The sequence below is a fragment of the Pogona vitticeps genome, chromosome 4 (assembly GCF_051106095.1).
Source record: "Pogona vitticeps strain Pit_001003342236 chromosome 4, PviZW2.1, whole genome shotgun sequence".
NCBI classification, from domain to species: Eukaryota; Metazoa; Chordata; class Lepidosauria; order Squamata; family Agamidae; genus Pogona; species Pogona vitticeps.
In genome coordinates, this window is record NC_135786.1 from 172544067 (window position 1) to 172563933 (window position 19867).

At 39.9% G+C, this 19867-nt stretch overlaps 1 protein-coding gene and 1 long non-coding RNA gene across 3 annotated transcripts; both read right to left on the reverse strand.

Annotated features, from left to right (window-relative positions):
• Window positions 1-676: 676 nt before the first annotated feature.
• LOC110083373 (cytosolic non-specific dipeptidase) lies at window positions 677-16747 on the reverse strand. Of its 2 annotated transcripts, none has more exons than XM_020801803.3 (12): window positions 16609-16747; window positions 13794-13895; window positions 12817-12960; window positions 12178-12337; window positions 10892-10974; window positions 10596-10793; window positions 8791-8875; window positions 7880-8040; window positions 5629-5793; window positions 2897-3038; window positions 1308-1455; window positions 677-930 (listed from the first exon to the last, which is right to left on the reverse strand). In XM_020801803.3, the coding sequence occupies exons 1-12, from the start codon at window positions 16609-16611 to the stop codon at window positions 867-869; spliced, it is 1455 nt and encodes a 484-aa protein (XP_020657462.2). In that variant the 5' UTR covers window positions 16612-16747; the 3' UTR covers window positions 677-866. The 2 variants fall into 2 exon arrangements, with proteins under 2 accessions (XP_020657462.2, XP_072854846.2); XM_072998745.2 differs by lacking the exon at window positions 16609-16747 and adding an exon at window positions 14839-15073.
• Window positions 16748-17309: 562 nt separating this feature from the next.
• LOC144589248 (uncharacterized) lies at window positions 17310-18694 on the reverse strand. The gene is made up of 2 exons (XR_013545273.1): window positions 18120-18694; window positions 17310-17769 (listed from the first exon to the last, which is right to left on the reverse strand). It is a non-coding gene; the product is annotated as an uncharacterized LOC144589248 (long non-coding RNA).
• Between the last annotated feature and the right edge of the window lie 1173 nt (window positions 18695-19867).

Genomic DNA, 19867 nt, shown 5'->3' on the forward strand with positions numbered 1-19867 from the left:
AGCGATTTTGCTGGAATGGATTATCGTCAAGCGAGGCACCACTATATAGCAGAGGTTGTCAACCCCCGGTCCACAGCCTGGTTCAGCTCAGGCCACGGACCATCACCGGGCCACGGACCGGGGGTTGACAACCTCTCTTGTATATGATTGCAATTTCACACTGCGAAGACAGACCTCCCACCCCCCTGCATGCACTCCCTCCCCACAGCTGCTTTGCGCACGGGTGCACATGGCAGTGCTGGCATGAGTGCTCCCCCACCCCTTTACACATTTGCCCATGTGTCCTCGCAAAGGGGTGCGGGCGGGCGCTGGCATGCACGTGTGTGCACAAAGCAGCTGTGGGGGAGTGCGTGCAGGGTGGCAGGGAGGTCTGTCTTCGTGGCCCAGTTCAGCTCAGGCCACAGATGGGCACCGGGCTGTGGACAGGGGGTGACGGCTTCGCTTACCCAGCGCTTCGCGCATGTGCCCAAGCGCCCGCGTGTGTGAGAGAGAGTGCTCCTTCATGTGTGTGCACGAGCACAGGGGTGCCCTGCCTTCTTCAGCTGGTCCGTGGTCCCGAAAAGGTTAGGGACCACTGATATACAGTATCCCATTAAACTCAGTAAGACTTACTTCTCAGCAAACATTGGTAGGATTGTCCTGTAACTGGTCCATGAGAAAATACTGAACACATTGGTCAAATTTCATTTCATTTTGTATTTTTGTAAGAAATGCATCTCTTTTCCCAAAACAAGTCTTCATAAATAACATATGAATGAGCGGCAAGTTCATTTTGTTTAAATTCTATTTTGTGTGTTTATTCAACACTCTTTCAATTCAAAACATGTGGATATATTTTAGGAGATATTATTATGCTATTTTTTTTTCTATAAAGAAACAAGTTCTTGAAGTAAAGCTGCATATAGCTTGGTCCCCTCTATGAAATTGTACCTAAAATTAGAAAGACAGAGACAGTTTAAGTGGCAAATATAAGCAGTGCTACATAATGACAAAAAGAAAATAAGAAATTAATGTTGAATCCAAACAAAGTACTGTTTGGGAAAAAATGGTAAAGGAGTACTGTATATAATTGTCTTTGGACAATGCTACATCAGGTTTAATTACTCTGGTTCACTCTGCCACATCTACCCCTGTTTTTCAAATATGTGTTGGATGTTTATACTCTACCTAAAAAAACTACAGGCAATAGTTTTTCACTCCCTGCAAATTTCCAGTTTCTCTACAGCTGTTGTGCATCTAAAATTTCCAAGTGTTCTCTTTGATATTATAATACCTCTTAATATTAGCTCAAGAGGGCTACAGATTACCTGCTAAGTTTTTCATTTTGGCCATGGGGAGCATCATCTGGTCCTCCTATTCCTAGAAACATTGCACTCTTTCCAGTCACTTCCTGGAAATGGGAACCGATTGGAATCGTTCCACCTATTCGGAACATCTCAGGCTCAGTGTTAAACACTAAAAATAAAATAGGAAATTTATGAACATTAAGTCTGTAACCCACTTCTTAACCGTTATTGTATCATATATTGTCTTCTTCTTATTGGGGAGTCAAGCAGTTTGTGGAAATTTTGTCATATATTTGTTTAAATTTTCCCCTCCATCTTAGACTATAAGCTAGGAGTATGAATTCCTCAGGGTTTTTTCCTATTTTCAGATTTTAAATCTGGACCCTGCATTGGATCATAATTTCCAGGAGTCTTGCTTTGTAAAGTATTTTGTCGTAGAAACAGTTTCATTATTATGAAGGTGATGGGAGTTGCAGACGAACATCAAGAGAATTTCATTTTGCCCAACTCTTATTCAAGCCAATAGTGCTTCTACATGTATCAGGTTTATAGACAGATAAACTAAACAAATGTGTAATCTTAGCACTATATGCACACATTGATTTCTTTGTTTTATTTGTTATATCACAGTTATTGTGTCTTATTATTTCAGTGCAACCTTTTCATATGAAAAGTATTTCATAATACTTTCAACAATCCCGTTAAGACCTTGGGTCTAATTATGTTATTGGATTGCAACTGCCTGAAGCTCTTGCCAGGACAGCTAGTGAGAAAAGCCTCTGGTAACTGCAGCCCAAGAATATCTAACAAACCACAGTTAAGAACCACTGCTATAAGGGCAGGCTGTTAGAGGAACAGAAGTAACTTGCCTTCATACAGATTGATAATAACTCAATAATAGCTGTTGGGTCTTCCATATTTAAGAAATAATTCATAGATAACATCATTAACAATATAATCTTGTCTGTCCAGGAATAAATCACATTGAGTTCAGTAGGGATTACTCCCAAATTAATGTATAAAGGAGTGCTACCTCAAACCATGCTCTTCAGTAGCAAATCAGTAATCTGCAAACTCTTATAACCTTCACTGATGTCACATTAATTTTTTGGGTGACTCCTCCATTCACATATTTGCTCACAAAAATAAGCACATATTATCACTGCCTTCTTTCACTGAGACTGGCACTGGCCAGAATCCTTTAGCTTATGTAGGCTGGTGTAAATATATCAGTGTAAATCACAGCATATTGTTTCCATTTAAAGATTTGCTGCTTTTATTTTTCAATGAACACCAAGTCATGCAACTGCACAACAAGGAATACGATTCTTTGTTGTTGTTATTTGCCAATAAGTCACCTCCAACTCATGGTGACCCTATGAATGGCCTGTCCTCAATTGCCCTGCTCAACTTTTGTAAACTCAAGCCTGTAGCTTCCTTTGGGGACTCAGTCCATGACTTAGAATAATGTCAACAAGTTCCACCTGCTTGCTATAAAATGAATTGAAAGCATCAATAGACATACATAATACCATCCGCTTACATAACCAAATTATAGACACTGTTTGTTTTATGAAATTATCTAATTTGTTCCAATAAAATAACCAAACCTTTCTTTATTGCCTTTTTCCCAGCCAAATATAGAGGTCCGTCTATATCAGAAAGCCATGGCTTTGCTTGGATTACACATTTTATGGAAATATGATTTGGACTTTTCCGTTCTGCAAATTTTTCTTTCAAATAATCAGTTACCTTAAGAAAATAACAAGGAAAGTTTACCCCCATTTGTCCTCAGCAAACATTAAAAATCACACAGTAGCAAGACTGAATTAAACATATGTCTATAAAGGTACATTAATTGGTGATCATCGGCCACTTCAGCATCTTGTTCAGCTTTCACGTAATCCTTAATACTTTTTGAACATTGACTTTCAGAATAAAAGATTTTTTACAATATAAATGTTGTAGCTACAGAGATACTCAGTGAAATTGAAGGTAATGTCACAAATATCCTCAGTGGTCCAAACAGTTATATAAAACACTAACAAACTGGCTTTATTTTGTGTTTATCCAACAAAATATTAATCCTATATGTTTACTTAGAAGTAAGCTTCACCAAGTACAATACAGGTTGCTTGCCGATTGGTTGAATGATTGGTTACTTTGGAATATTTGTACACCTACATCATAGAAGTTATAGGACTCCTATCAGTGGTTTGGGAAGTTCCCTCTTTTTTGGGAGGGTGACTCTCACCACAGAGAGTGTGGTCCACAGCTTGGGGGGGTCTATCTTGACCTAGCGCTTGCCATGGAGTCCCAGGTAGCATCTGTGGTCGGTACCACCCATCTACATCTTTGGCAAACTGCCCAGCTACACTCCTATCTTGATGTTGGGGTGCTCACCACTCTGGTCCATGCACTTGTAGTCTCAAGATTACTGTAATGCGCTCTATGTGGGGCTGCCATTGAGACTGATACGGAAACTACAAATGGTGCAGAACATGGCCACCAGACTATAAACTGGGGTGAAAAAATATAATCACATCTCCCCCACTGTTTGCTTGACCCTGAGAGAGGCCCGAAAGGAGAGAACTAGAAACCTGGCTTTCTCGGCGGTGACCCCTCGCTTCTGGAAATCTTGCCCCCTGAGAGTCGCCTGGCACCCTCGCTGGGAGTTTTTAAGAACAAGCTGAAGACTTGGTTCTTCAGGCAGGCCTTCTCCCCCTTCCATCACTTAGTTCCCTGTGTTTTCCCATCTTGGACTTTGCTTACTTCTCTTTTTTGTTTGGATATTGTCTGTTTTAATTCTTGTTTTATATTGCTCGGACTGTAAGCCGCCCAGAGTAGATTTGTTTGAATCTAGATGGGCGGGGTAGAAGCTGAATAAATAAATAATAATAAATAGAGTGCTTAAAGTAAGCAGTCATCTCATCAGTCTCCTGCACCAAGTCCAGAGCCAAATTTCAATCAGCTCAAGGAGGGAGACTGATCAGCAGTGGAGTGGTTGGAGTTAACAGAATTATGAGTCTCAAGAGTCACACTGAAATGAGCAGGAGTCCTGGAGAGGAGATTAAATCCTATATACTGCAGCAGCATCTCCATAGTTCTCATGTTGTGCTGCCCCAACTACTCAGAACACATGACCTGTACACATTTATCTGGGACTAAATCCCACTAAACCATATAAGGATGAGTCCTGAGTAGACACATACATGATTGCAGTGCACTAATCCTGTACAGTGGGGTCTCTACTTAAGAACGTCCCTACTTAAGAACAATCCAACTTAAGAACAGCTCCATTTGCTAAATTTTGCTTCTACTTGAGAACAGAAATCCAAGATAAGAACAGGAAAAAAAAAACCTTTCCTGCTCTTTTTTTAACCTTAGGTCATCTTAGGTTAAAAAAATTTCTCCCCCTAGTGGTAGAGTATGTATTAACCAGCTTTGCATTAGTTCCTATGGGAACTAATGCTTCAATGTACGAACACACCTCTACATAACAAAAAAACAGCCAGAACGGATTAATTGGTTTTCAGTCCATTCCTATGGGAAATTTTGCTTCAACTTAAGAACGTTTCAACTTAAGAACACCATTCCAAAACTGATTAAGTTCTTAAGTAGAGGTTCCACTGTAGTTTCTATGGACGGAAAAGAGCAGATACGGATTAAATGGTTTTCATTGCATTCCTATGGGAAATGCAGATTCAACATAAGAACTTTTCAACTTGAGAACCACCTTCCAATACGGATTAAATTCTTAAGTAGAGCCCCCACTGTACAGTATATATCTAAAAGAGCAAGCTCTATTGAATTCTGTAGGACTTACTACCAAATACACGTTTAGGATCGCATTGCAAAGTTTGTTAGTCCTTTTCAGCTTGCTATACCAGTGGTGGTGAACCTTTTTGGGCTCACGTACCAAAACGGGGGGGGGGGGGGACACAGGGGGTGGTGTGCTGCTGCCCTTGTAGTGGAGGAACCAGAACTGGCGATGGTGGAACCAGAAGTGGCAGCAGAAGGGAGAATCTCGGGCACAGAGGTGCCTCAAGACCCCACTCTGGATCTGCCACCAGCACCAGCTGCTCCAGATTCTGACCCTCCGCCTGTCCGGGCACCAGCACTGCAGTTGCAGCACCTGCTCAGGTTTGGCTGTGGGGGGAGAGGGGGGGAGTAGTGATCCGGCAACTTATGGTGGCAGAAAGGGCTCTGGGTGTCAGCTGTGGCATGCATGCCATAGGTTCGCCATCGCCGTGCTATACTAATCACATCAATTGTAGAAAACATAACTGGTTAAAATATGAAAAGGGGCAATAAATAAAATTTTAATGATCTGCCACTCTACCTGATTTATCACTACTGAAGGTTCCATATTAGGAACCAGACGTATGGAAAATTTCCCAGTTACTTTTGCAGGAATTACAGTCTTCGTTCCAGAGGCAGAGAAAGCTCCTTCAATTCCATGGATGGACAGAGATGGGTAGCATGAGCGTCGCATTAATATTTCCTCCTAAATAAAAACAAGAACGTTTAATTCAACAGTCTGAAAACCTAAGCTAACATTGGCTACTGTTTGCTATTCTTTTACACTAATGTATTCCACAGTAGATAAAATGCATAGTAATGGACAGGGAACACTCTTTTCTCTCAGTTCTGCACTGGGTCAACCTATAAAAGTGTGGGTAAGGACTGACACAATTCATTAAACTGTAATTATAACCATTAATCAGTTTCCTTATTTTTGTACATATTTGATCAATGTACTGCTGCTCAAGAAAAATGCATTGTCTAAGTTTTATAGCAAATGTTATTCATATATTTACTGTAGATTCCCCTGATGGTGAATCACTATAATTAGAAGGGTCCTAAATGAGATACAGGCTTTTGTTTTCACCTGCTCCTATCTTTTCAAAAAGAAAAACTATTGGTGGTCTTTTTCTAAGCATATTCTGGACTATTAGTTGTATACGGGAATTAAGAAAGTGATATTGAGATTAAAGGCTATATGTGGAAAGTGTGCTTTGCCTTCATTGTTCTCTGATTTTTCCACAGCTACATATAGGCCTTCTTTGTAGCCAAGATAAACAGTAACAAGCACTTCAGAAGTCACTTTTTAAATGTTACATGAAATTGCAGGGAAAGGCCATCTAGAGTTTGGGAAGTGTATCTTGCCAAAGTGCCAGTGATTTCCAGGCCTATCTCAGCTAACACCAAGAAGGCTGGTGTACTGTAGTAAGTTATCCAAGTGCAGACAAACAAACTCAAGTAACTGATGGCCAAAACATATTTTCTCTTAGCAAAAATACAAGCCTGGGATTGGGAGTATAACTTGTTTGAAAGAACCCAGTTTGAACCTTGGACCCAGATTTGCTGCTGATAAGCAACATGAACGCTGTGATCTTTATCCAGCTTTGCCTGGTGCACCAGCTATGCCCCTTCCTGAAGATGAGTTTGGCCACAGTGATTTACTCATTAGTTGCCTCCTAATTAAAATGTTTAATGTATTCTATGTGAGGCTGTCACTGAAAAGTGTTCAGAAGTCACCGCTAGTACAAAATGCAACAGCCAGACTCTTATCTGGTGGGAAATGTATATACGACTGGACACATGTTGTATCAACACACTGGCTTCCACGTTGCTTCAAAACCAAAGTCAAAGTGCTGTGTTTTGTTTTTAACCTACAAAGCTCTAAATGTCTTGGATGGAGGCAAAATATCTGAAAGACAACCTCCCTTGCTACAAGCCTTCCCAGAAGCTGAGATCTTCAAGAGGAGCTTTGTTGCAGGTCCCACTAAGGCTAAGTTGGCTAGTACGCCGGACAGGGTTTTGGGTATAATAGCTCCTTGACTGGGACAGAACAAGCTTTCTCCATGAGTCAACAAAAGCTAAATTGTTCTTGAAGGAGTTTCATCTCCTGACATGGTGGTAGGTTTTTGTAAATGGTTTTAAAAGAACACTTGTGTCTCACTGTACATTGCAGTAGGAGTCCTAGTTTCTTGGGCAGAAAAGTAATAGGTAGTTCATAAATACAGCATATCATAAATCATAAATACAATAATGATTAATAATTTTTTTAGCATGTATATAAGACTTGAATGGTTAAAATACTTCATATTTTCTCTGTGTCATTCTTTATATTGGAGTTGGGCAGCTCTTTATACCACACTGACTGTTCAAAGTCCATTGTAAGTACATTTTTGCGATAAATAATAACTACAGTAGCTCACTTCTGGTCAATTAAAATGATCTAATTACTGTATAAGATTTTAATTTGTTCTTGATTTTACCTATTTATCGTATAGATTAAATTATGCAACATTCTGATACAAAGAAAGAAAGAAAAAGAAGCATATTTTTTCTGTTTAAATCAGACTTCACCCTGTACTCATACATTATTGACTACATATGTATGAATTGAAGAAATATTTATCTGCTGCCAGCACTAGTATTTTGTATCCAGTCTCTTAGGTACCATGTTACCACATCAGCTGTTATATCCACAATTTGCTACCAAAAATAAAATCCTGAAACCATGCCGGGGAGGGGGGGCAGATCTGATTAAATAAAATTTAATCAAAATCTAGTATGACATATACTTTAGCATTGTATGTAAAGTTTCTAATTCCAAATGTTCTCTTTATCTTCGCAGCATTAAACTCTGATTCCTTATAGAATTCCACTTCTTTTTCCGAAGGAGGGACAACCGCATCATATATTCCAGGAATCAGGATATGACCAGAAGAATTAACAAGAGTGTCTAAAAACAAAGTTACAAGTTGTGAGACGTCTTACTCAATAGATACAGCATAAATTTGAAAATATCAAACAAATTTTATTTTTAGAAAATATGATTGAGACAAATATTTAAAAATTATTATTAACCATCCACAGATATTACTTATTGTTAATCTCTAGAATAAGAAAAGAGGCAAGCCTCAAATGGAACTGCATTTTTCCCATATATTGAGTATTTCTAGTAAGTCTGAAACTACTTAATATTACTAGAAATATGCTGTAAGCTGAATCCTTTGCCTCTGAGGAAGATCTTCACTGAAAAGCACTGAGCACACCATTATTTTAATACATGGGAGGGGAGATAAGAGTGGAGTATCCTGAGGCACAGCGCAGAACAGAAACACATAATGTTGCAACATTTTGTTGCAGATCAGTTATTCAACAGATTATTGCATTGTTGCTTGATATCCTAATAATACCTGTACTGTTAGTATGTAGAATGTTCATGGCCATTCTGATCGCTGTGGTCATTAATGTTATCCTGACAAGGAAAAAAAGGAAACCAGAAACTTTCATGCATGATCAAAAAGTCAGAGATGGATGTGTGGGAAGGGGTGAAGTGTATTATATGACCATGGTGTGCTTTCTCCCCAGCCTATGAATGCAAAGAAAGGATAGCTGATAGTAAGAATATACTACGTTGGACTGAGTCAGTATAACACACATTCATATGTCCATAATTTCATTATGTAGTCTTGGAAATTGTACTTACTCAACAAAAATATTAAGTCACCAGTTGCTTCATGAACCACACCTCCAAAACTCCCCGAATGCAAGTCTTTCGTGGCACCTTGCACCTGCCAAGAAGAAGAAGAAGACACTCGAGACGCTTAAAGCTGAGTGCACAAACACACAAGAAAGGATTCTTAATTTTCCCCTGCTATAAAGAACTGGATAAAATGGATTGTTTTTGTATCAAATGGAATATATTAACCTAAATCCAATGCATGATTTGTGCATGTCAAAATTTTCTTCCCTAGCCCTTTCATCCTGCAGCCTGGGAAGCTACCATCCTTTAAAATTATCTGTAAAAGGCTCCTCAGCATTCTGGGGTAGGTGCTGAGGTGCCTACATTGGATTCTGCTGTTCTATGAACAAATGTCCTCTGTCGGTGTTAGAGGTAGCCCATTGTGATCATGTCCTGAATGACATGTCTGTTAGCTGTCTGGCATCATAAAAGAAGTAGAAGTAGGTATAAAGAAGGAAGGGGATAGCAGGGCATCAAGACACGATTTGGAACTGGCAAATCACCCGTCACCAAACGTCCAACAAAGAGAGAAAGAAACATAACACACACAACTGTCTGGTTAATCATGTGTGAGAAGTATTTAATGTTACAAGACAGGAATTTAACAAGACAAATTTAAACTCGTGCTTAAAGATAGATTTTTTAAAAACATTGTATTGGGGTGGAATTCTGGTTAATATCACCTGCCCTTAGCTGCCTACTTCTTTTAGTATATGGAACAAATGTGTTTAAGGATTAATGTTGCATTAGGTGGGTAGGATGCTGTAGCGTTCACCCTTATTATGTTAAGTAGTCATGCATATTCATATTGCAGGCTAATGTTGCTGAGAGGCGGAGCCGAGAGATATGTAAAAAGAGGCAGAGTCAGAGAGTGAGTCAGAGATGAGAAGGGAGAGGGAGATAAGAGTGTGGTATCTGGGAGATCTGAGGTGTGACTAGTCAGAAGAGTGAATAGTAACTGTAAGATCAAATAGAAGATTGTTACTGATGATTGTGAAACCTAAAGAAGATACTTATGAATGATAATCAAAACATCTGTAATCAATAAACTTGTTTTATTTAAAAGACAGTGATGTTTGGACCTTCATCTTCATCCTTCCATAAAGTATGTTGATTTAGTGATCAACTGGAGGCAGCGGGTGAAAAGTATTGGTTTGCCTTCAAGTGCTCTGTGTTTGGGGAGTCAGGCAGGGTGCGAATGCCACAAAAGAGTTCTGGAGATGGCCATTTTTGAAGAGAGAAATATTGGTAACCAATACAGACGTTTAAGCTCATGGTTGGGAAATAAAGTAGCCAGAAAAAAAGAGAAAACATGATTTTTTCCAGTTTTTATGAAGAGGGTTTATGAAAGGTTAAAAATGAGTAGGAAAGAGACTATTGTGATACCAAATGTATTTTTTAATTGTAGCAATTAGTCTTCACTTTTCTTTTGAAAATGCAGAATCTAATAAATAAAGCAAATATACTGACATTGAAACTATTTTTGTGTGAATCCATTTCTTCCCCAGGCACATTTCTGAAGAGTTAAGAGTTCATTCAGATATAAGCTAAGAGGAGAGTCAGCATCAGGATGATAAATAGCTCTGGGCTTTGAGTTGGCACATTCCTTCTTTCTCCAAATGTAGCAGCCAGGAACATCCAGTATTCTTCAGACTTCTAAGATGAGTGATGAATGCATTCTATAAACACCCCCACTCCAGGGTTGGATAAATATTTGTATCATATATCTATAAAATCTGTACATGACCATGCTGGTCCCCATTCCATACCTCAACAAAGAAGTAGCAATTCCCCCTTGTTCCGTATGTGATACCAGGTTTGTTGCTGAGCCATGATGTATCGGTGACCACAATGTAGTCCACATCTGAAAAAAATGTACTGTTCCTCTGCTCAACTAGCGTGAATAGCCCATTGGATCCTACTTCCTCCATACCTTCAAACACAAACTTGACGTTCACTGGGAGTTCCTGTCAGAAAATGAAGTTTCAACACATTTTACTATGGTGGTGTTTTTAAATTGCAGATTAGAGAAAATGAGAAAGGCTAGTGAAGAAAAATCATATACATGTTTTTGAAGTGTTTCCACTGCATGCAGTACAGCCAGAACTTGCCCTTTGTCATCAGAAGTCCCACGTCCGTACAGATTGCCTTGAAGAGAAATGTGAAATCATAATTCCAAACCTATTAGAACAAGAGGTCCTGCTTTGGCATCTGTCAAGGGCGTTTCCTCATGCTGCATATTGAGTGCAGAAGTTGGGGTGCAGCAAAATTCTCTAAACTCTTGACTTACTTGAGTTGGCTCTATACTTTCCTAACATTCCCTCTAGCCTGGGATGGACAAATGCCCAGCAGACCAAATCCAAACTCTTTCCCGCAAAAGGGATGGCTTCCAATTGTTGCACTCAGTTGTAAAATGGAATGGGGTTCTTATAGCAGCTGATGCAGAGAACTTCCCCTTCAGGACAATCACCACCAGTTCCTAATATTCTATGTTTTATTTTTTACATTGATATAAACGCATTTGATGCAACTTTGCTGGGTTACTAGATCCTAGAAACAACTGTAAACAGTAAAAACACAGAAAATTACACCCTAGGATATAGTCTGAAGTGACAGCAAAATGGAACCTATATCTGCTTGTAATAGAAGTTCTCTAAACTACAGAAATAACTAAAATAACCTATGCACATTCTAAAATAACCTATTGCGTATGTGATAGGCAATAGAAACAGAACAGGCTGGGGAGTTTCTAATGCTAATATAATAGCTTTCACGGTAATAAGCTTTCCAAACTTTTTATCTCCTCCTTCCATCTCATTCCCTTACCATTTCACAGCCTATTCCTTTTTAGTCTCTCACATGCCAATTTCACAATAATTCACAAGCAATAGAGAAAATATAAGAATCTGATGGTGCAGTGGTTAATCTGCAGTACTGCAGCCAAAACTCTGCTCACAACCTGGGTTCAATCCCAGGTAGCTGGCTCAAGGTTCCCTCAGCCTTCCAGCCTTCCAAGGTCAGTAAAGTATCCAGCTTGCTGCGGGTGTGTGTGTGAAATCTGTACCCTGCATAATTAAATTGTAAACTGCCCAGTGAGTGCTTTAAGTGCTACAGAACAGCACACTGCTTTTGCTTTGCTTTATTCTTAAGTGCATCAGACCAGCTGTCCAGCATTTAGATCCTATACAGTATCGTTATTTCCTCAGTGACCATTCAGAGATATCTTCAGGAAACCCAGACAATCATGGTGTCAATGCAGTATCCTTCTTCCACTGTGGTTGCCCAATGAGTGGTATTGAGTAGGATACTACCTCTGTCATATGATAAATTTTAATAAATATAAATGCTTACCATCTTTTTCTGTCAAATTATATGGCTGTGTGGACCACCCATCCTCAAATTTGGCTGGTTGCACATCCAGATGTCCATAAAAACAAACTGTAGGTTTTTTAGGGTCCTTTTCAATTCCAGCTAAAATTACGGGTGGCAAAGGAACGTCATGTCCATATAACTAGAACATAGGTGGTGCATTAAGTCACAGACACTGATAATGGCTTATAAACGGTACAATGGTTGTGGGAGAGGGAATCAAAATAAGACACTGATGACAAAATTTGAAGCTGATGCTGGCTATTATTTCAGTTTTATTTATCTAAAACAATTGTAAGCTGTAAGTTAAATAAAATATGTTATCAGTCTGCTTCTGAGTTACAATGAGAGCTCTTCAAAGGATGATCAAGACACCCAACTGCCAGCCTCGTTCTATAGTAAAGGAATATCAGAGCTCAAGAGAATTTTCCAAACCTGCTCTCACTCCCTATCTACCCTGGAGTTCAAAGAGCGAGCCTGAACTACTCAGGGGAAAATCCTGCTTGACAGTGGAGGTCTGTTTCCTCAGGGTTTTAGGGATAACAACATTTCTTTAGAGAATTTAGTATGTATAAGCCTTACGAGTGGAGATTTCCTCCTGAAACAGTGGGAAAGGCTTACCTTTTGACTGCCCAATTCTACTAACTCAACGGTTGCATTTAACTCCTTTAGCCTCTCTGCTGCTAAATGCATCATTTTTATCACCTCTTCTCTCTTTAGAGGGTCACTGGAGTCACTTTCAATGGCCACCCATTCTTTCAGTCTCTGTGGGAAAAGCAAATGGTGAGTAAAAACTGATCCTCTAGGTGCATGGTTCCCAGCTTTTTTTCACTTACATATCCCTTGGCAGCCCATTTTCATAAACTGTATCCTTCAAATGTTTGAAATTAATATGTTTGCTGTTATTTCAAATAACATATGTTGTAACTGTAAAGAAATAGCCCAATAATGGAACTAAAAAACAATGGAATAATAAGGTGAGCAGAGCATATATATTTACAGTCAAAACTCAAAAGAGTAGGGTAGAGGATTCTGCCTTTTTTTTTTCAGATAGCCACAGGCTGTCTAAAAAAACCCTGATGAACTGACAAACCGATTTATGGTTCATCGGAAATTCCTGAGGAAATTTGTGGATCATGGGTTATCAACTGTTTTGGCATTTTGTCCCAATTTCTAGTCATGACCGCACTCAAATGTTTGCAAAATGGAGGAGAGAGAAAGCTGAACCTAAGAGGGGCATGCTACTGAACATGTGACTGTAGTTTTGGGACAGACTCCTCACAATTTGGCAAAATAACAAAGAAAGGGAACAGGGCTTTTCTTGAGGTTAAACATCAAAGAAAACTCGCTCTGCTACTCATCATAATATTTAATAAATTTCACAATGTTTGACTTGTGTCTTCTCTTACACTGTTGACATATGTGCCTTTCCCCATTATTATTTGATTTTTTCATGTACAGTAACCCTAAATGTTCTAGTTTGTACTACTTGGAGTACACATACCCCAGGTTGGGAATCACTGTTCTAGGTAATTCTCCTTCACTGTACATTTCCAGTTTTTCTCAAGACTACTGCTAGAGCAGAGAACCAGTTGTACCTGCACATATTCCTCTTGATGTCTGTTGATGTCTTCAAATATTGTAGGGTTTCGGGATGATTCACAAGTAATTGTGAAAAGGAGAAGAAATATCGGGATAATCTGTAAGGAAAATATGTGCTTATCATGGTTATTTTCTTTGGTTCTCATCACTATCTTCTAAATATCTGCATAGATTTTAACCTAGATTTTTCCCCACTTTGATCCACTTTGAACCCAGTATAACACACAATGAGACAGGATTAGAGACGGGCACAAATTGCTGGGTTTTTTACTGGCCAAACACGTGTTTGGCACTTCCCAGCCCCACCTCCTCCTGTGGGCACATATTCAGAGGCAGCACCCAAAGGAGGTGGGCAGCAAAACTGGGGGACTACCTCTGAGTGGGCATCTGCAGGAGGAAGTGGGGCTCTAAAACCGGCTGGTAAATGAACCGGCACAAACCACTTACCCTGCATTTCATGCCCATCTCTAGACAGGATCATTTCAGCATATTTTATTGCCTGCAGTGATGGATGAGATGGCACATGGCCATGTTCCACAATATTCTCTTTAGAAATCTTACAGCAATACGGTGGACAGGCTTAAAAAGAGGCTCATTTGACAAACAGTTATGTCTTTCCAATCACTTTGTACTCTGTTGCTACCAGGTCAAACAAATGTTGCAATAAAGCCATTATTGTGCCAAGATGAGGACGCATGGGAAGAACTACATATGAGCACTGCATGACTTGGGCTGCCTGCCTTTCTGCATGTTGAAAGCAACTAAGCAACAAACAAGTATCACCCAAGGTGGTGAGACAAGGCAGGGCACTGAATGGGATTGCGGGAATGGTCAGGTGGCAACATTTGCTACCAGCAGCAATAATTTCATGAAATGGCTGCTGTACTCATTCTGGTTTAAAATATGCATAAATTATTTTTTCCCTACGAGCACCAGTAAATTATACAATAATGCAACAATTAAAGACTTTAACTCCACTGGTCTGGTCTTGTCTTTAATAGGGAAAGAGAGTTATAAAGCAGGAAGCCATTGATGATTTACCTGAAATCCTGTTGGTGTAAGTAAGCTGCACAAGGCTGATGACATCATCAGCTGTGGTGATTTTTTTAGAAATTAAAAAATCACCATCCCCTCTGAAAGTCCCGACACTTCCATATAATCTGCTTCATTGTGTGGAAGCCATTAGGAGCTACAGGATGTGGAGGGAGGGAAGTCCGCCAGATTGACTTTACCAGGGGCAGTGCTATTTTTACTCGCCGTCCCGGGTAAACATTGTCTAGAGGGGCGGGGTAAAAAAATCCAATAAATAAATAAATAAAAATAACTTTTTAGACATTACAAATTCTCCCATAATCCCAATGGCTTGTCCGTGATGAAGGAGATTCCATGGGACCTCAGGTACTTCAGTGGTAGAATCAGAAAGTTTTTATTTTTTAACAAAATTACTGCAGCTAATGATATCACAAGCCTTAACTGTTACAATTTATGGAACTAGATTTCAGATTCAGTTCCTTTCAGCCTTGGCGCCACCTCATATCTGCAATCAGGGAAAAAATCACACTGATCTACCTTGCAAGCCTGCCGTTAGGATGGCATCTGGATTTTTCACCTGAAGTTCTTTTGCTCCGTACCAATGTTAAGTATCATTGTGACCCCATTTTCCCTTCTAGCAATTTGTTTTGGTGGAAGGATCTAAGATGGATTCATCAAGGAGAGGAAAGCAGGGGAGGAAGTAATATGAACAATTCAAATGGCTATCCTTTCTGAAGTCTACCTCTAAGCAACACTAAAAGACTCTATAGAGTACAATAAATGAGTTAGACACAGGCAGGTAAAGTATTTCAATTTTCTCAGACCTGCCTCTGGTACAGCCCTCATATCCTATTGTGCGGTAGTGGAGAAGGCTGCAATTCTCTCCTCCCCAGTCTTCTCCTATTTTTGCCTTCCTCCTCCACACCATGTGGTTTTCTTTGGGCCAAGCTACACATTTTAGAAGTAGCATGTAGTTGCTCTGCTACCTTTTAATTACAGTAGTATGTGTGTGGCATAGATTGGAACCATTGTACATGAGGACAATTAAAGCTTTCCATCTGGCATTCACTACATACATATTTCAGAATTTGAAAAGTGGAAGGAGAACTCTTCTTCTCATGTGTGATAGTCTCAGTCTGGATCAGGAGCCCATGTAAAAAATAAAGAAGCAAGCAAGTATCTCTACACATTATGTATTTAACCTTAAATGTACTTTGCCTGATCCTCTGTTCTTGTTTTAGTCTTCCTCTCTCCCCCTTCTCTCTGTCTTCCATCTTCTGTTTCTCTCTGCTCCCAGCAGAGTTGGACCATTCTGCTATCTAAGCCCTAAGATAAGATTGTTCCCCTCCCTTGTCCTTAGTACAGAAGCTGACTACTGACATTTTTGCTGCTGTCAAGTGGAGAGTGTCCAGCATCCCACTTGAAGCAGTGGATGAGTTTCAGGAAGCCAAAGCAGGTTGTGGGGCATTCCAGCTCTGTGTTGCAACAGAAGGGAATGGCGATGGAACTCAGTTGAAGTTTGCCACTGCTGTCTTTCAGGACATACTGCTGGAGTTGATAGTTATCTCATTCTCTCTTGGCCCTGGTTCCTCACAAATTCTTCAGACCCCAGCAACAGAGTGAAAGGTATTCTAGACATCCAAGAATGGGTTTACACTGCACAAGGTTATGTTTTTTATTAAATATCATTGCATACACAGGTACCTATACCATAAATTCAAGCATTTCTACATCTGTGCTTAATAGCTACAAATATTAACAGAAAAGGACAATTCTTACCATGGTGGTAGAAATACTAAGTAATATAACTTCTTCTTACTGTCTTTGCCAGTTAAATCAGGAAACAAACTAGGTTGTCTTCTACCTAAGATTCCAGGAAGCTTCTGCCCTACAAGCCGCTTGACCCAATTTCTCTGCCACATTCCACTGTTTATTTAACCTGTCCAAACAATTTGTTAACTTTTTAACTGCCTCTTCCCCCCACCCACCCCTCTTTAAACTAGGTGCATTTACTGGAAGGTAAAATCTTTATGGTATATCTTTTACAAGTCTTTGATTACTCACATGTATCTTGGCTAACTAAATAATAGTTCTGATTGAGCTCTTTGCTCATTCTGTGAACTAAACAGTGGCAAATCAATCAGCCGCACACTAGTGGTGCGCAAGAGCGTACTTTTAATATTTTGTGACCAGCCAAAACAGTGTTCTATAAACTATTACTCATAGGAGGAAGCAGTCCAAACAAAAAGTTATAAATTTTGAACATATTCTTGAATCAAGTCTAGAGATGGGCATGAATTGCAGTTTGGTGGTTCGGTCCTGTTCAGCTTTGTAGCCACACAGGTTTTCTATGGGTGCTGTGCACTCTTCTCTCCTGTCTCCTCTGCTTGTTTGTCCATTCCCTGGGCAAAGAGTGTTGCCCTCCCCACCTCCTCAGTGCAACTGCCCACTCACCGACCACAACATGAGCTTCTCTCCTCTACCTCCTCTGGTGGCCACCCACTTAGACGAGGAGGTGTGGCAGGGAAGCATGCACTGCAATCGGTGAGTCGCACTGAGGAGGAAAGGAAGGAAGTGTGTATTACTCAAAGAATGAGCAAGCAGACGAGGCAGGAGAGGGGAGTGCATGGTGCTCACAGAATGCCCGTGTGGGCATGATGCCAAATTAGGCTGAACTGCTAAACTGCAGTTTGTGCCAATCTCTAATTAGGACCATAGTGTGGTTGTAGGCAGTATGGGAAAGTAGCATTGCTCTGTACCCCATTTGGAGAAGTTTGGCTGAGAACATTTGAAGTTCTAATTTCTTTTTTCAGAAAACTCTTTTGCCCCCCAATCTCATTTTGTTACCACATTTTCACCACTTATATCACAGTCTAGTTATTTTAAAATGCCTACCTATGCTTGATTCCCAGTACAAGTTTTTTTAATTTGTAGTTGATCCTTCTTGAGGGACATGGTGGCATTGCAGGCTAAACCGCAGAAGCCTGTGCTTCAGGGTCAGAAGACCAAGCAGTCGTAAGATCGAATCCATGTAATGGAGTGAGCTCCCATCGCTTGTCCCAGCTCCCGCCAACCTAGCGGTTCGAAAGCATGAAATGCAATTAGATAAATAGGGACCACTTCGGTGGGAAGGTAACAGCGTTCCGTGTCTAAGTCTCACTGGCCATGTGACCACGGAAGATTGTCTTCGGACAAACGCTGGCTCTATGGCTTGGAAATGGGGATGAGCACCGCCCCCTAGAGTCGAACACAACTGGACAAAAATTGTCAAGGGGAACCTTTACCTTTACCTTCTTGTCATTTACAAGATACAAGACTGTAAAGAAGCCAGTGTTACATAAGAAAATTTAAATAAACTCTGGCTGCATATGCGTATTGAGGTATTCCATAGCAATTGCCCAAATGTCTTGTCAGTATTTTAGGAACTGGATGATTGGTGGGGTTTGCATTCCCCCCAGTGTCCCCTGTGTGTGTTCCCTCAAACACAGGTCCACCTTCGGACACAATGTGCTATTTTCTCCCTTTGCAAGCTGCCACCAGTGGATCTTTATCCACACTGTACCAAATATATTTCTTAGACAGGGGATGTCAAATATAACAGGTTTATTTATTGTTTGATTGGTAAATCACAGAAGTAAAGTCACAGAAGTTCTTTTATTGTTCAGTCATTAAACTTGGATAGGATTACACGTTTGCTTGTTTGTATTCATTCACATTAACCACTGTAACAATATCTTATGACTGTCTATCTATTTCCTATTAATTTTATATCTTATTTATTCTCTAACACACACCAACTTTCCAATCTCTGTCTTAACCTTCAAAAACTTCCTCTCTAACTCCTCTCAATCTCCAACTGTTCTTCTTGACTCCACCCCTCCTGTCCTGCCATAGGCTCCTGCCCTAAAGCTCCATATGACTGACAGGCATGACTTGGGCATTCCGCCACATACCTCCCCCTTGGAAAGTTTGTTTCATGGGGTAAAATTTACAGTAGTTTACCCTCATGAACAATGTGTGAGTAAACTTACCAATGTTTCCAACATCTTTTCCAATGCAATTCTCAGATATTTATTTGCAATATATACTTACTTTTTACACAGTTTAAAGCATATTAATCTTATTACTTTACAGTTAAATGACATTAATTAACATTTTTATTACTTGCAAAACAATCCAGTCACTTTTATCCTTATTTACCATTAATTCATCTATAAATTACATTTTTATTTATTTCATAATAAAAAACTTTTAATGGTATAGAAAATGTTCTAAGTGTTATATATATAAACACTTAGAACATTTTCTATACCATTAAAAGTTACATATTTCATCATTTCCATTGGTCATTCTTCCCGTCTTCTTGACAAGGCATCAGCCACCACATTTTGATTCCCCTTCACACTCCAGATCTCAAAATCAAAGTCTTGTAAGAGTAGGGCCCACCTCATTAACTTGTGTTATTCGCCCTGATAGTTCTCAACCACAGCAGTGGGGAATGGTCTGTGCACAGTACAAAATGTCCCCGCAAATATGTATGGCCTGAGCTCCTGTAACGACCATACAATCACAAGACACATTCTATCGTGGAAAGGTGTCTCTTGCCAGCCTGCAGTTTCTTACTCAGAAACATCACCAGATGAAGGTCCCCGTTGTCATCCGCCTGGCTCAGCATGGCCCCCAGTCTGGTGGTGGACACATCTGTGAAAACGGTGAACTCTCATTGGAAATCTGGCGCTCTCAAGACACGACTAGTCATCAACACAGTCTTCAACTTCTCGAAGGCCTCCTTGCATTCTTCCGACCACAGGATCTTTTAACCTTTTCTTTTATGTGTTAAGTCAGATAAAGGGGCATCTATTTCGCTAAAATTCTGGATAAAGTGTCTATAATAGCAACTAACCCCAAGAAAGATCTGATTTTTTTTTCTCTGTTGCCAATGGTTCAGATTCAGCTGGGAACAGCTCTTATGTTATCTTACTCTCCAGTCAACTGTGTTGCTATTCTGTGTTTTAACAAAAGTTTGCAAGTGGAAACA

What these genes read in the sequence shown, in the direction of transcription:
- LOC110083373 (XM_072998745.2), bottom strand. Translation starts at nt 14,886, where the DNA reads ATGATGTCATCAGCCTTGTGCAGCTTACTTACACCAACAGGATTTCAG. An exon ending in TAATTTGACAGAAAAAGATG is followed by an intron (nt 10,975 to 12,177) that starts GTAAGCATTTAT and finishes TTTCTCTTCAAG; the next exon opens with GCAATCTGTACGGACGTGGG. An exon ending in ACTTTACATACAATGCTAAA is followed by an intron (nt 5,794 to 7,879) that starts GTATATGTCATA and finishes GTTTTTATTTAG; the next exon opens with GAGGAAATATTAATGCGACG.